This window comes from Leucopleurus acutus (genome assembly GCF_964270905.1).
Source record: "Leucopleurus acutus genome assembly, chromosome: X".
Taxonomy (NCBI): domain Eukaryota; kingdom Metazoa; phylum Chordata; class Mammalia; order Artiodactyla; family Delphinidae; genus Leucopleurus; species Leucopleurus acutus.
In genome coordinates this window covers 38192191-38214241 of record NC_139148.1, presented here as the reverse complement: position 1 = coordinate 38214241, position 22051 = coordinate 38192191, and the positions used below count along the sequence as shown (strand labels likewise).

Here is a 22051-nt window from a genome sequence, read left to right as displayed (position 1 = left end):
TGATGATACCATCCCCTCACACCATACTCTTCCTGTCTCACCCATCAGCTGACTTTATTCGTGGAAGATATCATCTCCCCACAGCATCCACTCTTCCTGTCTCCTCCATCAACTGACTTATTCTTGGAAGATACCATCTACACATACCATCCCTCTTTCCTCTCTCCCCCCATCCTCTGTGACTCATTCCTGAAAGATACCATCATCTCACATAATATATCTCTTATATCCTCCACCAACTGGTACATTCCCCAAAGATACTATCCCCACACCACACACCCTCCCCCATCTACTGTGGCTTATCCTGGAAGACACCATCCCACCACACCATCTATCCTTCCTGTCTCTACCCATGCACTATGGCTCATTCCTGGCACATACCATCTTCCCACACCATCCATCTTTCCTGTTTCCCCTGTCAACAGTGGCTCACTCTCAGAAGAAACCATTCTGCCACATCATCCACTGTTCCTGACACCTTCATACAATACGGTTTATTCCTGAATGTACCAACCCCACACACTATCCACCCTTCCTGTCCCCCTCCATGGTTAATGGCTCATTCCTGGAAGATATCATCCTACTGCACTATACATCCTTTCTGTCTCCCCTCATGCACTATAGCTCATTCCTGGAAGATACAATCCGACCCGTCTACCCTCCTATCTCCCCATCCACTGTTGCTCATTCCTGAAGATTCCATCACCTCACACCATCCACTCTTCCTTTCTTTCCCATCAACTGGCTCATTCTTGGAAGATACCATTTGCACACACCATCCATCTTTCCTGTCTCCTTCCATCCACTGTGGCTCATTCCTGAAAGATACCATCCCCTCACAACATCCATTTTCTTGTTTCCCTCAACTACTAGATCATTCCTGGCATATACCACCTCTGCACACCATCCACTCTTCCTAACTCCCCCATCCACTGTTACTCATCCTGCAAGATAACACTTCCTCACACTAAACACCCTTCCTGTCTTCCCCCATCCACTATGGCACCTTCCATGAAGATTCTTAATTCCCATAGCATCCACCCTTCCTGTCTCCCCCCATCTATTATGGCTCATTCATGGAAGATACCATCCTCTCACACCATCTATCTTTCCTGTTTTCCACATCCATTAGGGCACATTCCTGGAAGATTCCTTGCCCTGACACCATCCATCCTTCCCTGTCCCTTCCCATCCTCTGTGGCTCATTCTTAGTTGATGTACTAACTCCTTGGTTTCTGTTTAAAGATTGCTTCAACAAGGAATCTCTCTTTTGCCATCAGACAGGTCAGGTTCCCAGTTTCAGTCTCTCCTAGAATTATGTAATATGTGTATAATGACAGTCTCTCCTGCTAAAAGTATATCAACTCCGTGAGGTTAGGGGCCATGCCTAACAAGTTCACCACCATTCCTCAGTGCTTCATACTGTGCTTTCACATAGCAGCCCCAAAATGCTGGCTGAATGATCTGTAAGTAACTCAGCTGATAACACAGATTCTCAGTGAAAACATATCATTTATATTTTTCATTAATATAGACTAGCTTCCCTCCAGTTCTTCTATATTTATATTAAATTCCTTTAATATCTTTCCAAATTGCTTCTGTAGCTGACCTCTATATTATCTGAAAACACAATTACTTCTTTTATTGCAAAGCACACAACCGTTTCATTAAAAAAAAAAAGTTCAGCTTCCTTCACCTACTTTTCTTCTTATGTTTTAGATTCATTTTATGTTCAATCCTGCTCTGAGTGTCTAAAGGGCCTCCAAAGTTGCTACTGATGGAAAGGTCATTAAGTTTCCTCTTAACTTTTATCCTGTAACTTATGAAGAAAAACACTGCAGTTCAAGATAGGATAGGAATGATCTGAAGGGAAGATTAAAAAGAAATGTTTTAAATAGTCAAGGTTACTTTGTCCAGCAGATTTTTTCGATGAGATCTTTCATGGTCATCTTATCCCATTCCTCTGCATGTGGTGCCTCCCACGGTGCATCAGCTGGAATCTGCAGAGAAAGAAGGGCCCATATTTAGGTCTGATGGTTACTGCCCACTGCCCTGCCAAGAGGCCCTCAGGAAAACCTCTGAAAACTGGTTTCTCTGTCTATGTTGGACTGTGTGATTGGCATAGAATTCTATGTATAGATAGTGGTGGGTTTGGGATGGATAGCTCTTTGGATTCTATGCCTTAATGCTGTTGCCAAAATAATAATACATATATATATGTATAAATTAATATGCAATTATGATGGTCAACATCATAATTATTATTGAAAGCTAACACCCATTTTAAAACTTTGGGGAAACGAATCCTTCTCTCCTTTACTATCTCAAGTGGCATAACATACGGATAAGATCACTATAAGTAGGACTCCCGGCAAAAATATGTCACATAAATTCTCAGTGGCATAGGTTGAAAACACAGGCACACACATTAGTATCAGAGACATGTGGGTTTGAATCCTGTCCCTTGTTGTGTGGTCTTGGGGAAATTATGTAACCCCTTGGCACTGATTTTCTTCATTTGTAAAGCAGAAATACTACCAGCTTGGCAGAGTTGTTGGGTACACTGGAAACGATATGCATCACCGTCCAGAGCAATGTTCCCTGCACTGTGGAAGGATGGATACTAAACATTTGCTGTTGATATTTCAGTAACAGGTCATGTGCCAGCTGCACACACACTTTACCTCCTTTCCCATGTTATCCATTGTCCGCCACAGATTGTTGTAATCCAGATAGGCAATGGGATTCCACACTGGAGGGAAGGCACCCCGAAATGGATAAGTTCTCCCCTGTAACATTTAAAAGCAAAGGATAATACCTTAAATTAGGATGACATTCAAAAAATCCCAAACCAACCAGCCTACGAGTCATTTTCAAGGAAACAGGATCCTCTACTGTGTCAAAAACATCACCTTTGATGGACAGTAAATATATTTGACCTATACAGGCCCCAAATTTCAATTAGATTAGCAAGATTTCCCTGGTGTTATATTACCTGTTTTTAACTTACAGGAAATAATAGCCTTGAACTTGTTTCTACTTACATAGAATAAACAAACAAACAAACAAATAAATAAATAAAGGTAGCTCATCCCGGTATCTCACATTGATGCCACAATATTCTCAGCTCCTGAGTTCCTATCTAATCTCTTTGAAAGGATGTTCCCACTCAGATGAGAGCAGGATGACGACATGGAGGACTGTCTTTGGACCACATACAGGACTGGAATAACAAAGTGAAATATCTCAAACTATGTCTTAAGGTTCACACAGGCTAAATAAAGACTGACTAGACTATGGACCATGCCCAAAGTCAAGAATCAAAATATTAGAAATGTGGAATAATGGGCATTTGCCATTTTGGGTTGTCCAGCATCTGTTCCCCTTTCCTAGTAAGCACTTTGGTTTCTTCTTGGGAAACTGAATCTTCTCCTCTGTGAATAGATGTGTAGAAAGGACAGTCCTGGGTACCATCTCCCATTCCAGAAGGTGATGGATTAGATTCTTTCTCTTGCCTCGGCCAGGCTGTGAGTCTGTGATATGAGTTTGGCCAATCATACACTCTCAGAGGACTCTGACCCTTCAGTGGGTCACCCAAGCACAGAAGAAAGTTGACTCTGGGTTCTCCTTCCCCATGGCAGCACGCTGAGCAGATGCTTCCTGCTATAAAGACCATGGTTGTGGTTCCTGCCCCTAAATTGCTAGAGTTTCCCTGGTCTCTGCCCATTCTCAAGTGTGGCCCTTTAGCCTCCCATTGATTTTGTGGGTCCTCTGATATCCTTTCAGTAAATCCTCTCTCGTGAGGCTGAGTTGGTTTCTATTGCTTGGTACCAAAACCTCCAACACAAAGACAGCTAATTATTAGCTGCCATTTACTTCATTTCAGTTGTGTGACAGGCACTGTGCTACTGTGAGGGGAGGGTGAATCCTTAGGAAAAGAGAGCATGTCTAGATAGTTTCTAAGACTTTATTTCCTTTTTTTTTTTGGTCGCACCGCACAGCTTGCAGGATCTTAGCTCTCTGACCAGGGAATGAACCCGTGCCCTCTGCAGAGGAAGCACAGAGTCCTAACCACTGGACTGCTAGGGAATTCCCTTTATTTCCTAATTTAATTCCTTTTTCTTTAAAACGTCTTGTAAACCTTCATAAGGTGAAAACATTGTCTATTAATACAATTTTGCACAAGATTTTGATTTTATCAAATAGAAACATATTCAATATTTGTAGAAAGGCTATTGTGTGCACTGAACAATATTAAGAGCTGGATTTTAAAAAAAGGGGGCTAAAGCAAAACTCCTGACCATCAAGGCAGGGACACGAGACATAAGAGCATTTGCATTCATGTGCGCACATTCATACACACACACTCCAACTGAGTAAGGATACATGGCAGATATTAAGTGACAAAGAAGTAATTTTCCCTTCCACAGTAGCAAATTCAAATAACCTTGGCAGATTATGTGACCTGATTTCTTATCTGAAAATGCTATGCTGCAGTGCTCCAATATAACTTTTTAAGACTCCAAATCCTTTATCATCATCACTACCACCATCACCGCCATTATTACTAACATTTATTGAGATCTTTTTCTATGCCTGCTACTGGCCTAAGCTCTTCATGTGCGTTATCTCATGTAATGCTCACCCCAACCCTCTGGAGGCAAGAGCTATTAATATTCCCATTTTATAAATGAGGAAACTAAAGCCCAGGGATATTAGCTAGAAAACAGTAGGACAGAAATTTCCTGCTCCCAAAACCCTTGTTTATAAATCTTGAGATTTCTAGCTTCCTATATGGTTGATGGAATGTTGAGATAGTTTTGTCCTAGAGACATCTTAAACTTCCTGATTAAAAGAAAGAGAACTTTGAAATATGAAACTTATCAGTCTTCCACACATCTTTTATGTTTCTAAGGAATAAACAAGGAAACTAAGAAGCTCTGGGGTAACAGGGTCAACTTTGGAAAATGCAGAAGCATGTTCTGAGAGAAACAGGCAGACACAAAAATAACTATGGAGAGGAGAGAGACTGGGTTAAGTAATAGATCACGGGCAGCCTTCAGAACAGTTGGTTCTTGTTATAATTCTTCCCTTAATTGAAATGGGGAAAAATCTTTATGTTCAAGTAATAGTCTCATACCAAACTGATCTTTGCTTTGAAAAAATTTGTTTAAAAAAACCCTTCAATATGCTTAATCATCTGGGGACATTAAGTACTATAAATAAAATTCAACAAAATGTGTCCCACATTCCCAATGAACTTCTTCACGGGATGATACCAACCAGAATATGATTTCACACAAGGTCCTAAAGACCCCATGATCTGAGCTTTGATAAACAAAGAGAGGTGGCAGGAGAGGTGAAGAGTTCAGGGAAAGAGAAGGTCTAGACTGGCAATCTTTTATAGAAATGGGAGCCATGGAATATTTTAAAAGATCATAAAGGCCCACCATGACGTTAATTTTTATCCTGTTGACAGAGGCACCAAGTTGATAAAAGGACTTCATGAGTGTTTCACTCTTAGCAGTTTTTGGTTTTTCTACTCTTTTTTTTGGGCTACGTTGGGTCTTTGTTGCTGCGTGGGCTTTCTCTAGTTGCGGCGAGCGGGGGCTACTCTTCGTTGAGGTGCGTGGGCTTCTCACTTTGGTGGCTTCTCTTGTTGAGGAGCACGGGCTCTAGGCGAACCAGCTCAGTAGTTGTGGCTTGCAGGCTCTAGAGCGCAGGCTCAGTAGTTGTGGCGCACGGGCTTAGCTGCTCCGCGGCATGTGGGATCTTCCCGGAACAGGGCTCAAGCCCGTGTACCCTGCATCGGCAGGCAGATTCTTAACCACTGCACTACCAGGGAAGCCCTGGCTTCTCTACTTTTATTCCACAGAAAAATCTAAATTTGCTAAAGAAATGCATGTATGTGGGAACAGGCACGTACCTCTTCCTTTCTCACAAGCCCCTGGAAGGCTTATTTCCTCCATGCCCTGCATCTAAACTAAACAACTCAAGACTACTTTTTGCATGTGTAAATCTCTAAAGTAGGGCAATGGGAGGGCCTGGAGACGGCTCTTGGTTGGATGAGAACTGCTTCCAAACAGACCTTCTCAGTATCTTAAATGTGATTCTATAGTTTTCTCACAAAAGTGTCAGCTGTTTTGCAATCCTAAACCACTTCTCAGCAAGAAATGCCTTTAAGACCTAAGAGTGTGAGGCAGGATCTCCTGGAATACTTCTACATGGCTACTGCTCTTTAAAAATAAAAATTAAAAAAAATCTTGGGTAAAAGTCAAGTTCCATTTTGTGCCTATACTATGAAACCTTCCTACCCTTACTAAGCGGCCTTTAATCTCTAAAATGTCTTTGACACAGCAGAAGTTGATGTCGAGTAGAATACAGTGTCCCTGGAATTGTGCCCCAAATACTTAAGTTCCTTTGAGAAACCACACCTTCAATCTACCAGTGTTCATAATAAAGGGAGACTATTGCCAGGAGAGGACAGTTTTTTTTTTTAATTTAATTTTTTTTATTTCTTGGATGTCCGCCCAATTAGGCAGGGGGAGGGCGTTCTTAACACACTGATGCTACTGAGCAAGCTATTTTATGTTATTAACATTTTATTATGAAATATGCCATATATGATAAAAATAGATAGCTTAAAGAGGAATAATAGAAATGAACAACCATGTGCACACCATCCAATTTGAGAAGCGTGATATCACCAAAAATTTAGAAGTACACCATGTACTTCTCCCCATCACGTCCAGCTCCCTCTGCACAAGAGGGAGCCACTGTAGTGAATTTTGTGTTTACCATTCCTTACCTTTTCTTCCATCTGCCCTGTATACATATGTAGATGATACACTGTTTCGTTTTGCCTATTTTTGAGCTTTATATAAACGGACTAAGACACACACTAATGTCCATTGTGGAGCAGTGAAAATGAATAAACTGTGAACAACACCAATCAACATGGATGTATTGATATCTTTAAAATATGTTGGTGCGGGAATTCCCTGGCAGTCCAGTGGTTAGGACTCAGCGCTGTCACTACTGGGGCCCCAAGTTCAATCCCTGGTTGGGGACTAAGATCCCACAAGCTGTGCAGCGTGGCAAAAAAAAAAAATGTTGGTGAAAGAAGCAAGTCAAAGGATACATGTAGTATGAGTCCATTTATATAAAGCTCAAAAATAAAGAGAGGACAGTTTGTGGCTCCCACATCATTCTTCATTGTTGGTCCTATAAGATAAGCCAGCAAGTAGCATTCACCGATTGGCATGTTGGAGAATTTCAGCTCTCTGTACTTTTATAGTTTAGTTAAACAAAAGGAAATGAATGTTGGGACTTCCCTGGTGGAGCAGTGGTTAATAATCCACCTGCCAATGCAGGGGACACAGGTTCGAGCTCTGGTCCGGGAAGACCCCACATGCCGCAGAGCAACAAAGCCCATGCGCCACAACTACTGAGCTTGCACTCTACAGCCCGCGAGCCACAACTACTGAAGCCCGCGCGCCTAGAACCCGTGCTCCGCAACAAGAGAAGCCACCGCAATGAGAAGACCGAGCACCGCAACGAAAAGTAGCCCCTGCTCGCCGCAACTAGAAAAAGCCCGCGTCCAGCAACGAAGACCCAACGCAGCCAAAAATAAATAAATAAATTTATTAAAAAAAAAAAGGAAATGAGTGGTATTAAAGAATATCATAGGCCACGGAGGAAAGCTGCCAAATATTTTTCTTTAATCATCTTGAAAATAAACAGATATGTTCTGCATTGATTTAGGAACATGTCTGCCCAACCCATACGAATCCCTTGGCACCCTTCTAGTCCCACTGTTTTGTGACAGGCCTGTAAGAGAAATCTTTTGGTGGTTTATTTTCTATACTTCATAACAACGCTTTAAATAAAGAAATCATCCAAAAAGAGACCCATTAAATAATATCGTGTTGTATTAGTAGTTAAAAAAATCATCTTCTTCCTCTTTCTCTATGCAGGTAGACAAACTCTTTTCAAACATTATACATAGTGCTACTTTACCCAGAAAAAGCCATCATAATCGACATGGAAACATCTATCCTATCTTTTTTTCTTTTTTTTTTGGCCATGTCACGAGGCTTGTGGGATCTTAGTTCCCCAGGGACCAGGGATTGAACCTGGGCCCTCCACAGTGAGAGTGCCAGAGTCCTAACCACTGGACTACCAGGGAATTCCCATATCCTATCTTAATGTATTGGTTCTCCCAAGTGGCCATCTGGTTCCTCTGCTCTTCTTTGCAAGACCCTTTCTTCTCTCATCTACTGACTCCCCTGGGGTCTGATCCTCAGCCTTCCTTGGCCCATCCATTTCCCTGGGGAACTCATCCATCGTCTGGATTTATTATTATTATATTTGCACAGTCTCATGGTTTGCATTTTTCATGCCTCTGCTCCCTCTACCTCTCACACAACTTCAAGGGCTAGCAGCACATTCCTAAGTTCATGACCTGATTTTCATCTTATGCTCAGTCCCCTCTCTTAGGACTTGTACAGCTAAAACAATGGGCACTTGAGTTGTGCAATCTCATCCCTGGAAAAAGAGAACCATTACACTCAGGTATAAATAATGCCATAACATCAAGAATAAAAGGTTTCAAATGCATTGTTATGCCATCTTTCCCAAGGGACTCTAGGTATATATGGACATTACAAACCAACCATTTAATATAGAAATAATATGAGTTCTTCTGGATGCTCTTGGGTAAGTAAAGATAACTGAGAGGGCATTGAAAAAAAATATTTTTCCTCTTTCACAAATGCCATTAACTCAGGAGAACTAGGCAGTTAGATAAAAGATGAAAATATTACACTGTGAGGATGAGCGGCTGTTTTTCTTTAACAGCTTTATTAAGATATCGTTCACATACTCTATAATCCATCCATTTGAAGTGTACAATGCAATGCTTTTTAGTATATTCACAGAGTTGTGAAACCATCACCACAGCTAATTTTAGAACATTTTCATCACCCCAAGAAGGAACCCTTACTCGTTAAAAGTCACTCTCCATTCTCTCCTACCCCATTTTGAAGAACTGCCAAACTATTTTGCAAAGCAGCTGCCACCCTTTTACATTCCCACCAGCAATGTATGAAGGTTCCAATATCTCCATATCCTTGTCGACACTTGTTATCGTCTGCCTTTCTGATTCCAGTCATCCTGGTGGATGCAAAGTGGTATATCATTGTGGTTTGGACTTGCATTTCCCTGATGACTAATGATAGCCAAAAGTCAAATCTGGCTTGGTGAGTGGAAGGTCATATTGTTGAGCCCATACATTGTCTCCATCCTTGATGCCATGGCCACTTTGTATGTGGGCCCACTGAGCAAGTGATAGTGGAAACAGATGGTGTGATGGCTTTGTACTGTGTCAACTTGTTCAGGCTGAACTGGATTTCCCAGAGTTTTCTTTCCTATGTATTTCTGGTTAGGGTCACAAGAGAGATTCTTATGGGAAATTTAGAGAGTAAAAGTGAAGCAGCCACTCATTTTGTAGTTCACACACATTATTGCTGATTTTCATGGCATGAGATAGCGTCTGGGCCTGCAACTACTCCACCCTTCTGGGATCCTCCTTCAGCTTCTACAACTTCTAGGCCTGGTATATGTATTTAGCACTATGATGAAGGGTCCTGGCTTCTGCAAGACATCCACAGTGTCAAGATCAGAGGCAACAAAGACTGACCTGGACTCCAGCTTACGCTTGTGGGTTCCAGCTTGTTCTTGCTTTCCTCCATCATACATCTATCTTCCCTTCCTGACTGCCTGCCCTTCAAGCTCCAGCATCAGATGCAAAGACAAGAGCCTTACAAAGACTCCCACAATTAGGTAAGGCCAAATCCCTATAATAAATCCTTTAATAGCTTTGCTTATCTCACTGGACTTTGATTATCCTAAGGATGGATCATCTCGCACCTGATTATTAAAGCTTACTCTGCAGCAGATGCCCAATGGTCAGCATTCAACATGGGACACAAGGGCAACCCCAGCCAGTGAGGGACAAGGATAAATTATCTCAGCTTCTCTGTTCTTCATGGGGCAATTCTTTGGCACATTCCACACAGTTCCTCAGGGAGAACTAGGGAGAATTGAGCCTCAGTTGCCCACAGCTGTAACAACTCATTAACCCTTTATTGGCATTTATTCCCTTCCCTCCTATAACACTGTCATCAGGCTCTATATCTGGAGGTTGGTAAAGTGCTATATTGAGATCCCTTGGATATTCTGAGTGATATACACTCCTATAGAGAGTCTGGGGGGAAATGTGTCTTATATCGAAGTCTACACAAGTTGATATTGGTGTTTGATGTGTATAGTACTTGAGTGGAATAGCTGAGACATTAGAGGGTAGGTGGACAGACCATTTTGAGAACTTTTTCTTTGGGGACCTAGAGTTTTTAGGGAAAGGTACTCTTCACTGTTACCAGATTTGATCTAGAAAGATCAGTATCACTCTCTAGTGAGAATGAAGGGGCTTTGGTCCCGGTAGAGTAGTGGTTCTCAACCAGGAGTGATTTTGCGCCCCAGGTTATATTTGGCAATGTCTGGAGAAAGTTTGCGTTGTCACAACTGGGTGGGGGATGCTGCTAGATATCCTACAATGCACAGGACAGCCCTATTACAACAAAGAATTATCCAGTTCCAAAAGTCAATAGTGCCCTGGTTGAGAAACCCTGCTGTAGAGTAACATATAAATGTGAGTGAGTATCACTAACTTTTCTGGAATCCTACCCTTTCCATTTGCAAGATTCCTGGATTTGTAGCAGAAGTTGCCTCAAAATAACTCAGGGTGCAGGGTATGGGGATCCTGCCGTCAGGCCTACTAAATTAGGGGTGTGTGGCCAGGCTATCTATGTTTTTAACAAATCCCAGGTAATCCTAATGTTCACTAAAGCTTGGGTCTTATCACATTATAGTGTTTGTATAAAATTCCTCTTATTCATTTAGCTATGCATGTTGTCAAATTATTTGAATGAAGAAAAGTAAAAATAAAAATACCTACACCATTTCTTTTTAGTCCTTATCTCTATTAAACTTCAAAAAAGACTAAAGGAAATGGGGACTTCCCTGATGGTCCAGTGGTTAAGACACTGCACTCCCAATGCAGGGGGCCCGGGTTCAGTCCCTGGTCAGGGAACTACAGTCTGCATGCTGCAACTAACAGAGCCCACATGCCGCAACTAAAGGAGCCCACATGCCGCAACTAAGACACAGCGCAGCCAAATAAATAAATAAAATTTTTTTTAAAACTTAAAAAAAAAAAAGACTAAAGGAAATGATGATTTCTGTTATGGTTGTCCATTTTCTTCATTAATATTTATTTCCTCTTAAATCTTTTTCTTAAAAAATCTTTTAGGGCTTCCCTGGTGGCGCAGTGGTTGAGAGTCCGCCTGCCGATGCAGGGGACACGGGTTCGTGCCCCGGTCCGGGAAGATCCCACATGCCGTGGAGCGGCGGAGCACGTGAGCCATGGCCGCTGAGCCTGATCTTTTAGTTACTTTACTCTTCTTCCTTACATTTTTGATTTTACTATGTCTGGATTCCATGTCTGATTTCTCTTGCTTTTCACTGCTCCAAGGTAAAATCTTGTGATCATAATAAGTGAGATGCATCACAGGGTGGTACATTTGGACAGCTTTTGATAAATTTAGCAAGTTCACTATGTCTTTGAAGATATTCAGAGGTCCACATTATATATGTATTAAGTTTTTAATATATATGTAGATGTACAGTAGGCATATCTTTGGTTTATTATGCTTCACTTTATTGCACTTCACAGATGCTGTGTATTTTTTTTTTTTACAAATTGAAGGTTTATGGCAATCCTGTGCTGTCAGATGATGGTTAGCACTTTTTAGCAAAAAAATATTTTTAAATTAAAGTACGTACTTTTTTTATACATAATGCTCTTGCACACTTAATAGACTATAGTATAGTGTAAACATAACTCTCACATGCACTGGGAAACAAATTTGTGTGGCTCACTTTATTGTGATATTCACTTTATTGCAGTGGTCTAGAACCGAACCCGCAATATCTCTGAAGTATGCCTGTGTGTGTGTGTGTGTGTGTGTGTGTGTGTATAATTTGTTTAAACCCAGCTGGTACCTGGCAGAGGCAGAGTTCATGTCTCCATGCTTTTGGTTCAGGCTCCCCCGGCCCCTACCTCTGTGCCTCAGTCTCTATGTTAGAAAGATTGGACCTGCAGTGCCACTGAGCTGGATCCTCCATCGAGAGCCTATTAGGATGTGCTTCTAGGCCTGGAGGTTGTAGGCATGAGTGAATATTGATCTGAGAGAGACATGGTCCCAAAGATCTCACCTAGCTGCCTAGGTCGGAAACCACTTCAGCTTCCTCTGATGCACTAGAGCACTTTGTTCATTGCCCATGGCACTTTGCCATTTTCTACAATGTATTAAACGAAATTAAATACATGTCTTACCTTCTGGACTAGTCTCAACACACCTGAGAAGGACTATGCCTCATTTCCTACATTGCCTTGTAAATACCAAGGTTCTAAGAAATGCTTATTAAACGAAGGAATAAAAAGAAGAGTGGAATTCTTGCTTTTTTATAGCCCATCTCATATCACATCTAGTTCCCCCAGGCCCCAGAAAGGGTCCGCTCTCTTTCTACACAAATGACCCCCTCTTTTCCCGCCTCAGACAAGACCTTCGAATGAATGCCAATTTTCCACTGATTTTTCCTTATCAATTCACAGGCATACCTTTTCTAAAACAGTCATAATCAATATTACCATCAAATTTACTAGAATGCACTATGTGTAAGGTGTGAAGGGAAGAGAAAGATGGGAGACTCACTTTCTTAGGGAACCTAAATCCCTAAAACCATTTTCTATGTTTGCATTTCTCACTCTGATCTTTCTGGGTGCTATATGAAGATGAGTTCCATGGTCATAAATCTGGGGAATCCTGGTTTATAGTTCAACAGCTTTTGTTTTTTAAATTGCTGGTCCTCATAAGACTCCTAATTTGCTAATGGACATCTTGGCTCTCAAAGATAGGATTAGAATATGGAGCACTTCCAAAATTTATCTGACCAACAAACCTCCTCTTTCGCAAAGCACTTTTGGGATTAATATTGCTTGGAAAATATTCCCTTAGGCATGCTTTCTTCATATTCTGGCTAGCACTGGTAGGGGCCTGAGAGAACCCAGGAAAACATAGGCTAGAAAGAAGACCTACAATAACCAGAATATTTTCCAAATGCTACAAATGGGAATAAATTCTCACACATACCTCTCCTGCACAAAAGGGTACATCATCCCACAATACTGAGTCAAATAGGAGAAATCAAATGAAGTTGTTAGGGGAACCATTGACCGAAACCGCCTGCCCTGGCCAGGCACCATAGTAACCACTTGCATGAGTTATCTTACAGCAGGAGGTCCTGGTAAGGAACGCAGAACTAACAAGCTACCACCAACTAGAAGAATTCTGGAAAGGTCAAAAGGAGAGAGGAAATGCCAGTCCACATGGCCTACCATCTTCCCAGAATCCTTCTCGCTGGAATCCATCTTGGCTGAGCGATGCACGCGCCACCAGGAAGGACCCTGAGTCAGAATGAGTGGCCAGAGACAACCGGAAACTAACCCCATCACCATAAAACCCCAGACTGTGAGCCACGTGACAGAGCAGTTCTTCTGGGTTCCCTTACCCTGCTGCTCTCCACCCAGGCACCCCTTCCCAATAAAGTCTCTTGCTTTGCCAGCATGTGTGTCTCCTTGGACAATTCATTTCCGAGTGTTAGACAAGAGCTCACTCTCGGGCCCTGGAAGGAGTCCCCCTTCCTGCAACAAAATCACTTGTACATCTAGCTAAAACTGCAAGTGCTTTGTGCTGAGTCTCAGGTCTGGGCTCTGCCCCCTTGGAACAGGGCAGTATAGAGGAAAAATACATCAGAGCAGGTGGAGAGGGTCCAGGGCAAAGCAAACTTCTTGCCAGAGAGGCTGTTAACTGAGAGTATTCACTTTGTGTATCCCAGTGACCGGGTAGATGCAGCCCTGCCCCTCTACTGGATGGAGTTACCTCAGTGATGGCTCATGTGATCACAGTGGTAGAGATGTGATAAGGGCTTGCACTGGGAGAGAGGGTGGACCAGCAGCCATAAGATTCTTAGCACAATCTTCCCAACATTTGTACATCAGAAAAGTATTTTTTAATACACTACAGATTGGGGGAAAGTCACAGATACTCAGGACTTCTTGGGTGTGTGCCCAAATAATTACGTAAATTAGCAAGTGACTGCACCCATGTCTGTGTCTCAGGGTTTCCTTTTATCACCTGCTGCTGGTCAGGAAGTGTGAGCCAGTAGTGATTTCCTCCCATGTCTCTAAAGCCTGATGCTTTTTTCAGAGACATTTATCTGTTGGGTATGGCTGTGGAAACTAGGCCACTGGGTACTTTGGCAAACACACAAAATTAAATCTCAGCCTGAGGTTCACTGTGTATCGTTTGAGTCTGACAAATTACATGAGAGCTATGGGAATGAAAGCAAATGGACTAATAGTTCGGTAATTATTTTCTTTGTGTGAAAAACCTGATATGAGTAAAGTCTTTTAAATGAAAAGGACCCAGTTCAGCAGCTTTTGGGATCAAAGTGTTGATTACATTTAACTATAATTAACACTCAAATTTTCTGTGATTCCACCTAGAATTTTCTTCTTCTAGTTGCACTAAACCCAAGCACAAGGCAAAAAATAAAATGAAGTGCTATGAAAACAATACTGCGCTGTTCAGATATAAAGTATCAACATTATTTCCATTATTTGTCTCTCTTCAGTTCCAAGTTCTGTGTCTGCTAAGGTTAATTATCAACTAGGCTTTCACATCTGTCTGTCGTCTGTCTGTCTGTCTCTGTCTCTTTCTCACTCACTTCTGTAGGACCTTGAACCAAATACTTGCATTCTTACAACTTTCTCCTATCTCTAAAGTAAGAATAACTGTCCCTAAAACTCTGAGATCCACTAGGTTTTCAAAAGGTATTCGTTCATTGAATTTGACACAAGTGAAAAAGCTTGGAGTCCACACCTGAGACAGAAGGCTATATAGTAGCATCGATCTTGTTAAGTGGCAGGACAGGGCAATGACAGGAAAGACTTTCTGGCAGGGTCAGTGGGACAAGAGAACTTCCCTTCTTCAGGAGGCCCAGAATGGACAAGATATGGGATTTGACACTGAGTAGGACCCTGTGGGGGTCCTCCCTGTAACAAATCCTTTCCATGGCCCCATTTCTACTTTGTAGGAAATAGGCTTCATTCAGCCTCCTAGACCTTCCCTAAGTTCCAAAGGGCAGATTCAAAGAGTTGCTAATGAGGGAAGGAAGGGGAATGCAGAAACAAAGGAGGAGCAGTCAAGAAACAATAGTGCATACTGAGCCTGTGCTCTAGAGCCCAAGAGCCACAACTACTGAGCCTGTGTGCCACAACTACTGAAGCCTGTGCACCTAGAGCCCATGCTCCGCAACAAGAGAAGCCACCGCAATGAGAAGACTGCACACCACAACGAAGAGTAGCCCCCGCATGCTGCAACTAGAGAAAGCCCGCATGCAGCAACAAAGACCCAGCACAGCCAAAAATAAAATAAATGAATAAATAAATTATATATATGTTAAAAAAAAGAAACAATAGTGCAGCGATGAAAGCAGGGTCCTGGTTCCTGCTCAAGGAATATACGTAACAATATCTTTGAGTGCTTCTGCAGGAACTAAGGTCCCCACCCAGGTGGAGGATGGTAACTTCAGGCTGAGCACAGAGATTCCTGGAGCACCGCCCTGTTACCTCACCACCCAATAATCAGCAGAAAGTCACACACCCTGCAGCCCTCACTCTAAATTTTGCCTATAAAAGCTTCTATCCGAAAACCACTGGGGAGTTCAGGATTTTTGAGAATGAGCCACCATTCTCCTTGTGTGGCCCTGCCATCAATCTTTCTCTGCCCCAAACTCCGACGTTTCAGTTTGTTTGGCCTCACTGTGCATTGGGCCCTGGAACTTGCGCTTGGTAACAGATTCATAGGACATTAGGGGGTTTTTAAAGGTTTCAACTCTTAGAAGGCTACTCTGCAAAAGTTTATGATTAAGGTTGTTGGTTGGGGTATTTGGGTGTGTGCTCTGAGGTGGGAATAGGGGCTACAGAGGGAGGAAGTAGAAAGCAAGGATGGGGGAGCCTGGGGGAGATATGAACCTCAAACTGGCAACTACATTCTAACCTGAAAGGTCAGAACCTCTAGGAGTTGCGTAATCACAGAGACTAGAGCAGTTTCTCTTGAGGAAGCTGCTGTTATGTTTCATTCTATTCACAGGGTTCTTTTTGCCATTAACCAAAATGCCAGGGCCCTACTTGAGGAGGTGATCGAAAAGTTCCACAGCCTTAGTGAGAGAAATGCTTTGTGTCTGACCTAATCCCCTTTCTATGCTGCCAGTGAAGGCCAGTCCAAGGCAGGAGGGTGACTTTAGACTAGTTCTCAATGAATGGCTAGAAAATGCCTTCTGTAGTGAATTACTTCCTATTAAAAATGAATGAAAGGAAGATGAAAAGCATTCTGTGGATGGTAGCACAACAATATGAATGTACTTAATGTCGCTGAATTGTCCACTAAGTATGGTTAAGATGGTAACTTTTATGTCTATTTTATCACAATTAAAAAAAAATAAATGAAAGGGGAAAATTGAATCATTAACCTGACTTTGCTATATAGTGGGCTGTCACTTCAACTGAGTAGAAACTTCATTCTCTAGAAACTAAATCTGAGATTTACTCCTGAAAGTTTAGAGGAAAAAGAAAGGAGCCTTTGAGAGAAAATGGCTAATGCCGAGCTAGCTTTCTAAACAGTACAAGGCTTTAAGAGTAATTTCTGTCATTAAGCTTTCCTATGATCCACAGGAAGTAAATGAAGTCTTTTAAAAATGGAGAGAAAAAAAGAATGGAAGTTACTAGCAACTGTTTTTTACAAACTGTGTCTATATATCTTTATACTGAATACTTGATAGATTAGAGTGAAAATATATAAACATTTTGAGTCTCTCTGCTTTTAAAATCCTATGTATAATTATAGTTTAGAGAAAAAAATCCCTTTTGTATTACTTCATTTCTATGATCAACAAAGAATTTTTTATCATGAACACAGGCCCATTACCACTTGGCTGTCCTTACCTAATTGTCTTTCTTCATCTTCTACTCTGACTTATACAAATTACTTTAAATCCTTTTTTTCTTTTTTAAACCAGGCAGAGTATAATGGCATAAAATAAAATACTCTTATCTAGATCATACTTTGATTATTAAGTTTACGTAAGTCACTTATGAAAAAGAATATACAGCCAACAATTCCAAGCCATGCCCCAGACCTCTAGCCTTAGTATTTAAACACAATAATAGAATCCGTCTTCTTCAGCCTGCTGAGCCTAACTGCGCTGGCCTCAGGGTTTCTCAGGAGTCAAGCGCTCACTGAAGGCCAGAGGGGGACCAGATCTATGGCTCAGGATACAAGAGAAGAGGCCACTCTGGTGAACAGTACCACATATGACTCCTAGGCACACCCACTCCCCTCCAACCGCTGGAGTCCACAGAAGCCCTTACAGCTAAAGTAGCATCTTAGGACTCCAAAGCCTGTTGGGGTAAGGTGATTTTTGTCATATCTTGGAGCAGTTTATTAAAGGGGTTCACAAGTTAACTCTGCTCACAGAATAAGGAACGATGTGATATAACTCACAGAACCTGGGCTCAAGAAATGGAAAGCCTCACTTTGGCTCCTAATCTCTCTGAGCCTCAGTTTTCTCATTTGTAAGATGGGAGAAATAATGCTTATTACCTCAAAGGATCATTGGGAAGCTCAAATGTAACACAGGTATAGGCACATTACAGATGGGAGGCAACACCAATGCACAGAGCCAGGAGGGATGGATCTAGGTGATTAAAAGAAAGACACAAGGGCTTCCCTGGTGGCACAGTGGTTGAGAGTCCACCTGCTGATGCAGGGGACATGGGTTTGTGCCCCGGTTCGGGAAGATCCCACATGCCGCGGAGCGGCTGGGCCCGTGAGCCATGGCCGCTGAGCCTGCGCGTCCGGAGCCTGTGCTCCGCAACCGGAGAGGCCACAGCAGTGAGAGGCCCGCGTACCAAAAAAAAAAAAAAAAAAAAAAAAGACACAACAATCAACAATCCTACAAGAGCCTAACACCTTTGGCTTCTTGAGTTTCCTACTGAGAGGGGTTGAAAGTGAAAGTATAATTTTCTTTGACAAAAGAAAAGAGTTCTATGAGTTGGTATGGAAAGGTGTTAAAAGCAGCTTAAAAATATATTGTCCCGAATCCAAAGGAAACACCCTATTAGAAGCAAGAGGTCAAAGACGCAGTTATATCTGGAAGCATTAAGACAAACTGATAAAAAGTACATCCTCTGCTTTCAATACAGCCTACTGGCTAAAACAAAGTTCACCTCTTAGCAACAACAAAAAAAATTACTTAGTATTCCAGAACACACACGTTCTGAAAAGCCTGTGATTTCAGTCGTTGGCATAGAAACATGGAGTAAATGGCTGTGGGAAGAACAGAACGAATACTCGGAAAAATTGCTTGCTGAGCTGTTACTATCAGGAAAGCCTATGTTGTTTTAAATAAATCTTTATCACACCATTCTCTAAAAACAAATGTGTGGTCTATATTTATAGTCTTGATTTTTATTTAGAGAGGATGTGAAAAGCAGGGAGAAAGTGAGAATGCATGAAAATGTCAATGTCTCCTTTAAAGTAGTTCCTGCAAAATGCCTTGCTCCATCTCTGGCAGTGTTCTCCCTCTTGACACCCTACCTGCATTATTATGATCTGGAGGAACCCATGGAAAGAAAGAAAAAAAAAGAGGAATCAAGTATTTCTTTCTTCTTCTCCAAGACCTGGCACTGCTAAACTTAAGTCTCCACAACTCAATGAAACTAACTCATAAAACGATCGTAATGATGGTGCATCTTCTTTACTAATGCAAGTAATCAATCAATCAATGCAAGAGGCATCCAAGTCCACCTGCTTCCTTTACACCTTCCAAAAGAAAAGAATCCATAGAGAACACTTTAAACATATCTAGCTGACACCACTTCAAAGCCACCTTTTAGGTTAAAGACATGATTAATTTATATTAACTTCACAAATCAGATGTAGTCTCCGAAATAAAGCCATATTGAATTCACAACATTCATAAAACCTGCTCACTGTAGGAACCAGTCAAGAACCCTATTACATGAGAATCAGGATCTACTAAACCAGAATTAGAATAGAGATTCTATTCACAAGATCCATGAAGGATAAAGGCAGAAATGTTAGCGAATATTATTTATTTACTTATCTCCTCCCTTGAGATGGCAAGCTCCATGTGAGCAGAAACTTGGATCATGTATCCACCACTGTATTTCCAGCCTACAGCAATATCTGGTACAGAGTTGATGGTCCAGTAACGACTTACTGAAACAGTGACTGAATTTAGCATAACCATATGAACCTTCTAAGAATGAAGCAGATAGACTTAGTCTCTGGGGGAAGGGACAGGTTGGAAAACACCACCTAACATCAGTCCCCAGTGCTTCTGAGGCTCAGGCTTGGAACGCCACATAGTCATGTCAAACCTTGCACTGTAAACACAATCTAGCAAAAGTCAAGAATAGTTCTCTGGTGAATACTAAAAATCATCCTAGAGTAGGTTGAAACTGGATGCACTACAGCCTGCTGACAGAAGAAACAATGGAAGCATTCTTTAAGGCTGCACATCAGGAAAATTTAAGACCTGAAGCAATCTGGATCATAAAGAATATGGCTTGGTTTAACTAGACAGTGGCAATCTTCCAGTGATTCACCCACTTCATTTCAGTGTTATTTACAGAAAAGAATACACTGTATTAGATTACAGAAGCTGGGGTTGTCACGAGAGCTGATGCAGAAAGTGTCACAAAAACAATTTGCACTATTAACCCAATCCACTATCATGCCGGGGGAAAACGCCTTTTCTTCCCTAGAAGCGAACAGAACAGTGAGAGTTGAGATATTCTTAAATAAGTGGAATTATTTTTTTGCTATACAGTTTATCATCAGTCTTACCTGGAATAGTTAGATGAATATCTTTCTGCTTTTTCCCTAATCTGGCCTCCTCACTTTCTAGTTTCCTGGTCATTATAAAAACATCCACTACCCTGAGTATTTCTCATTGCAGAAATGATATGATTTATTAGAAACACTAAAAGAAAGGCACTTATTCAGATAAAATAAATTAATCTCTAACTGATGCACTAGTTTTTTACCTTAACTTTGCTGTCTACCTTGGGTGAAAATATGTGTTCCTTGGCAGGGTAAAGTATGTGAGAGGACGGTTTAATGGTAAGTATTTATTTATTTGCTGCACTGCGCGGCTTGCGGGATCTTACTTCTGCAACCAGGGATCAAACCTGGGCCACGGCAGTGAAACCACCAAGTCCTAACCACTGGACCGCCAGGGAATTCCCTAATAGTATTTCTATTCTTCATCTTTTTATTAGATGAGATTGTCTTAAATGAAAAGAACAGTGTTTAGCATCTTAAATATGTGCTTATTTGTAAGTAAATCCTAAAATTCATGAAGAGCGTATGCTCAGGGGGTAGGCAGACCATTACTAGTTTTATACCTTTGTTCAAGTCACTTTACCTCACTGAACCTCAGTTTTCTCCTCTGTAAAGTAGAGCATAAGTTTGCTCAGATTCCAGGATAATCATCAGACTCATATGCTTCCCAGTTGGACTAGACAGTGAATTTATATGACTGTTTAATTAGCAGTTGAGTGCAAAGGATCTGGTTTCTCTCCCTACATTAAATATGATAATACAGGTAAAAGTGCTCCATAAAGGTTAGTTGCTATTACTCTTACCTTTGTTATCACTTACTAGTCTGGGTAAACAACATGCCGTGCAGAGATGACAAAGTGGGGAAGCAAAGGAGTTTTTCCTTTTTGATCATGGCCTGTTGAAGCCAGCATTCATAAACACTTTGTATAATTCTTTTGTAGTTTCTTCTTTTCTCCCTTGACCTCTGAACCTAGTTTTTCTAAAGGCTACTGGTTTGTTTTTTCATGTGTCTTACTGCCAGACTTTCCCAAGCATCCCAAACCAACCCAGATCAGCTATCAGAGTTTCCCAAGATTCCTGATCTCCCTGATTGCACATCGGTGTACATACACTTCAAGTATCCTTCACTCCCTGCTCTGAAAGGCCCTGAAGATGCCAGACCCACATGATTGCTGCGGTGGAGTGGAGGCTTAAATGTGTCTGTTGAGAAGTGATGTGGTTACTGGTGTGGGAATCCTGGCATTAGAATGAGTAAATAACCCCTGTCCTGATGACTCTAGTTCCAGGAAATGGGCTACAATGTCAGATCAGAAACTTGATTTCTCAAGGCACATTTCCAGACTCCAGCTGCTCCATGTTTGGCTTCAGTAAGAAAGAATAACATGGGCAACAGCTGCTGTTTCTTGAGTGGATATCAGCACTTAGAGTTTAAACAATCTCTTGTTTAAACAGTAGGAAACTGCATAACTGAGCTAGACTTCCCAAGAGTCATGGCTAGGTGCAGAGAAAATTATCAAAGTGTGCAAAGAAATGTCAGGTAAGGATGAGGATGAATGACCCATTCAAAGTCTTAGGTGCCTCAGGGGCTGCCTGGGCTGTGTGTGTGTGTGTGTGTGTGTGTGTGTGTGTGTGTGTGTGTGTGTGTGTGTGTGTGTGTGTGTGGTCTATTTCTGGTGTCTCCCCCACCTCCAGAGGGAGGGGAAGGAAGGAGTGTAGCCTTCAAGGGCCACAGTGGGTGAGGTGGAGGAGAACCAAGCTGAAGCATGACCACTTGCAGTGATTCCAGGAGTCCGCAGGGATTTTTTAAAAAGAAGAAGAAAAGAAAGGCAGAGTACTACTTTAAAGCTGAGAACCTACTTTTATGATTACTTTGAGAAAAAACAACTAAAAGCAAAACCAAATGCTTTCCCAAATAAAATGCTCCCCTATTGGTCAGT

General features: G+C 41.7%; 1 protein-coding gene across 1 annotated transcript in view; it reads right to left on the bottom strand.

The window, feature by feature from the left end:
• The window catches only part of MAOA (monoamine oxidase A), a 72667-nt gene that overhangs the window by 22522 nt on the left and 28094 nt on the right, over positions 1–22051 (bottom strand). The window contains exons 4-5 of the mRNA XM_082864322.1: positions 2685–2789; positions 1909–2000 (exon numbers count right to left, since the gene is read on the bottom strand). Of these exons, the coding sequence (XP_082720448.1) occupies positions 1909–2000; positions 2685–2789 (197 nt within the window). The remainder of the gene's footprint in view (positions 1–1908; positions 2001–2684; positions 2790–22051) is intronic.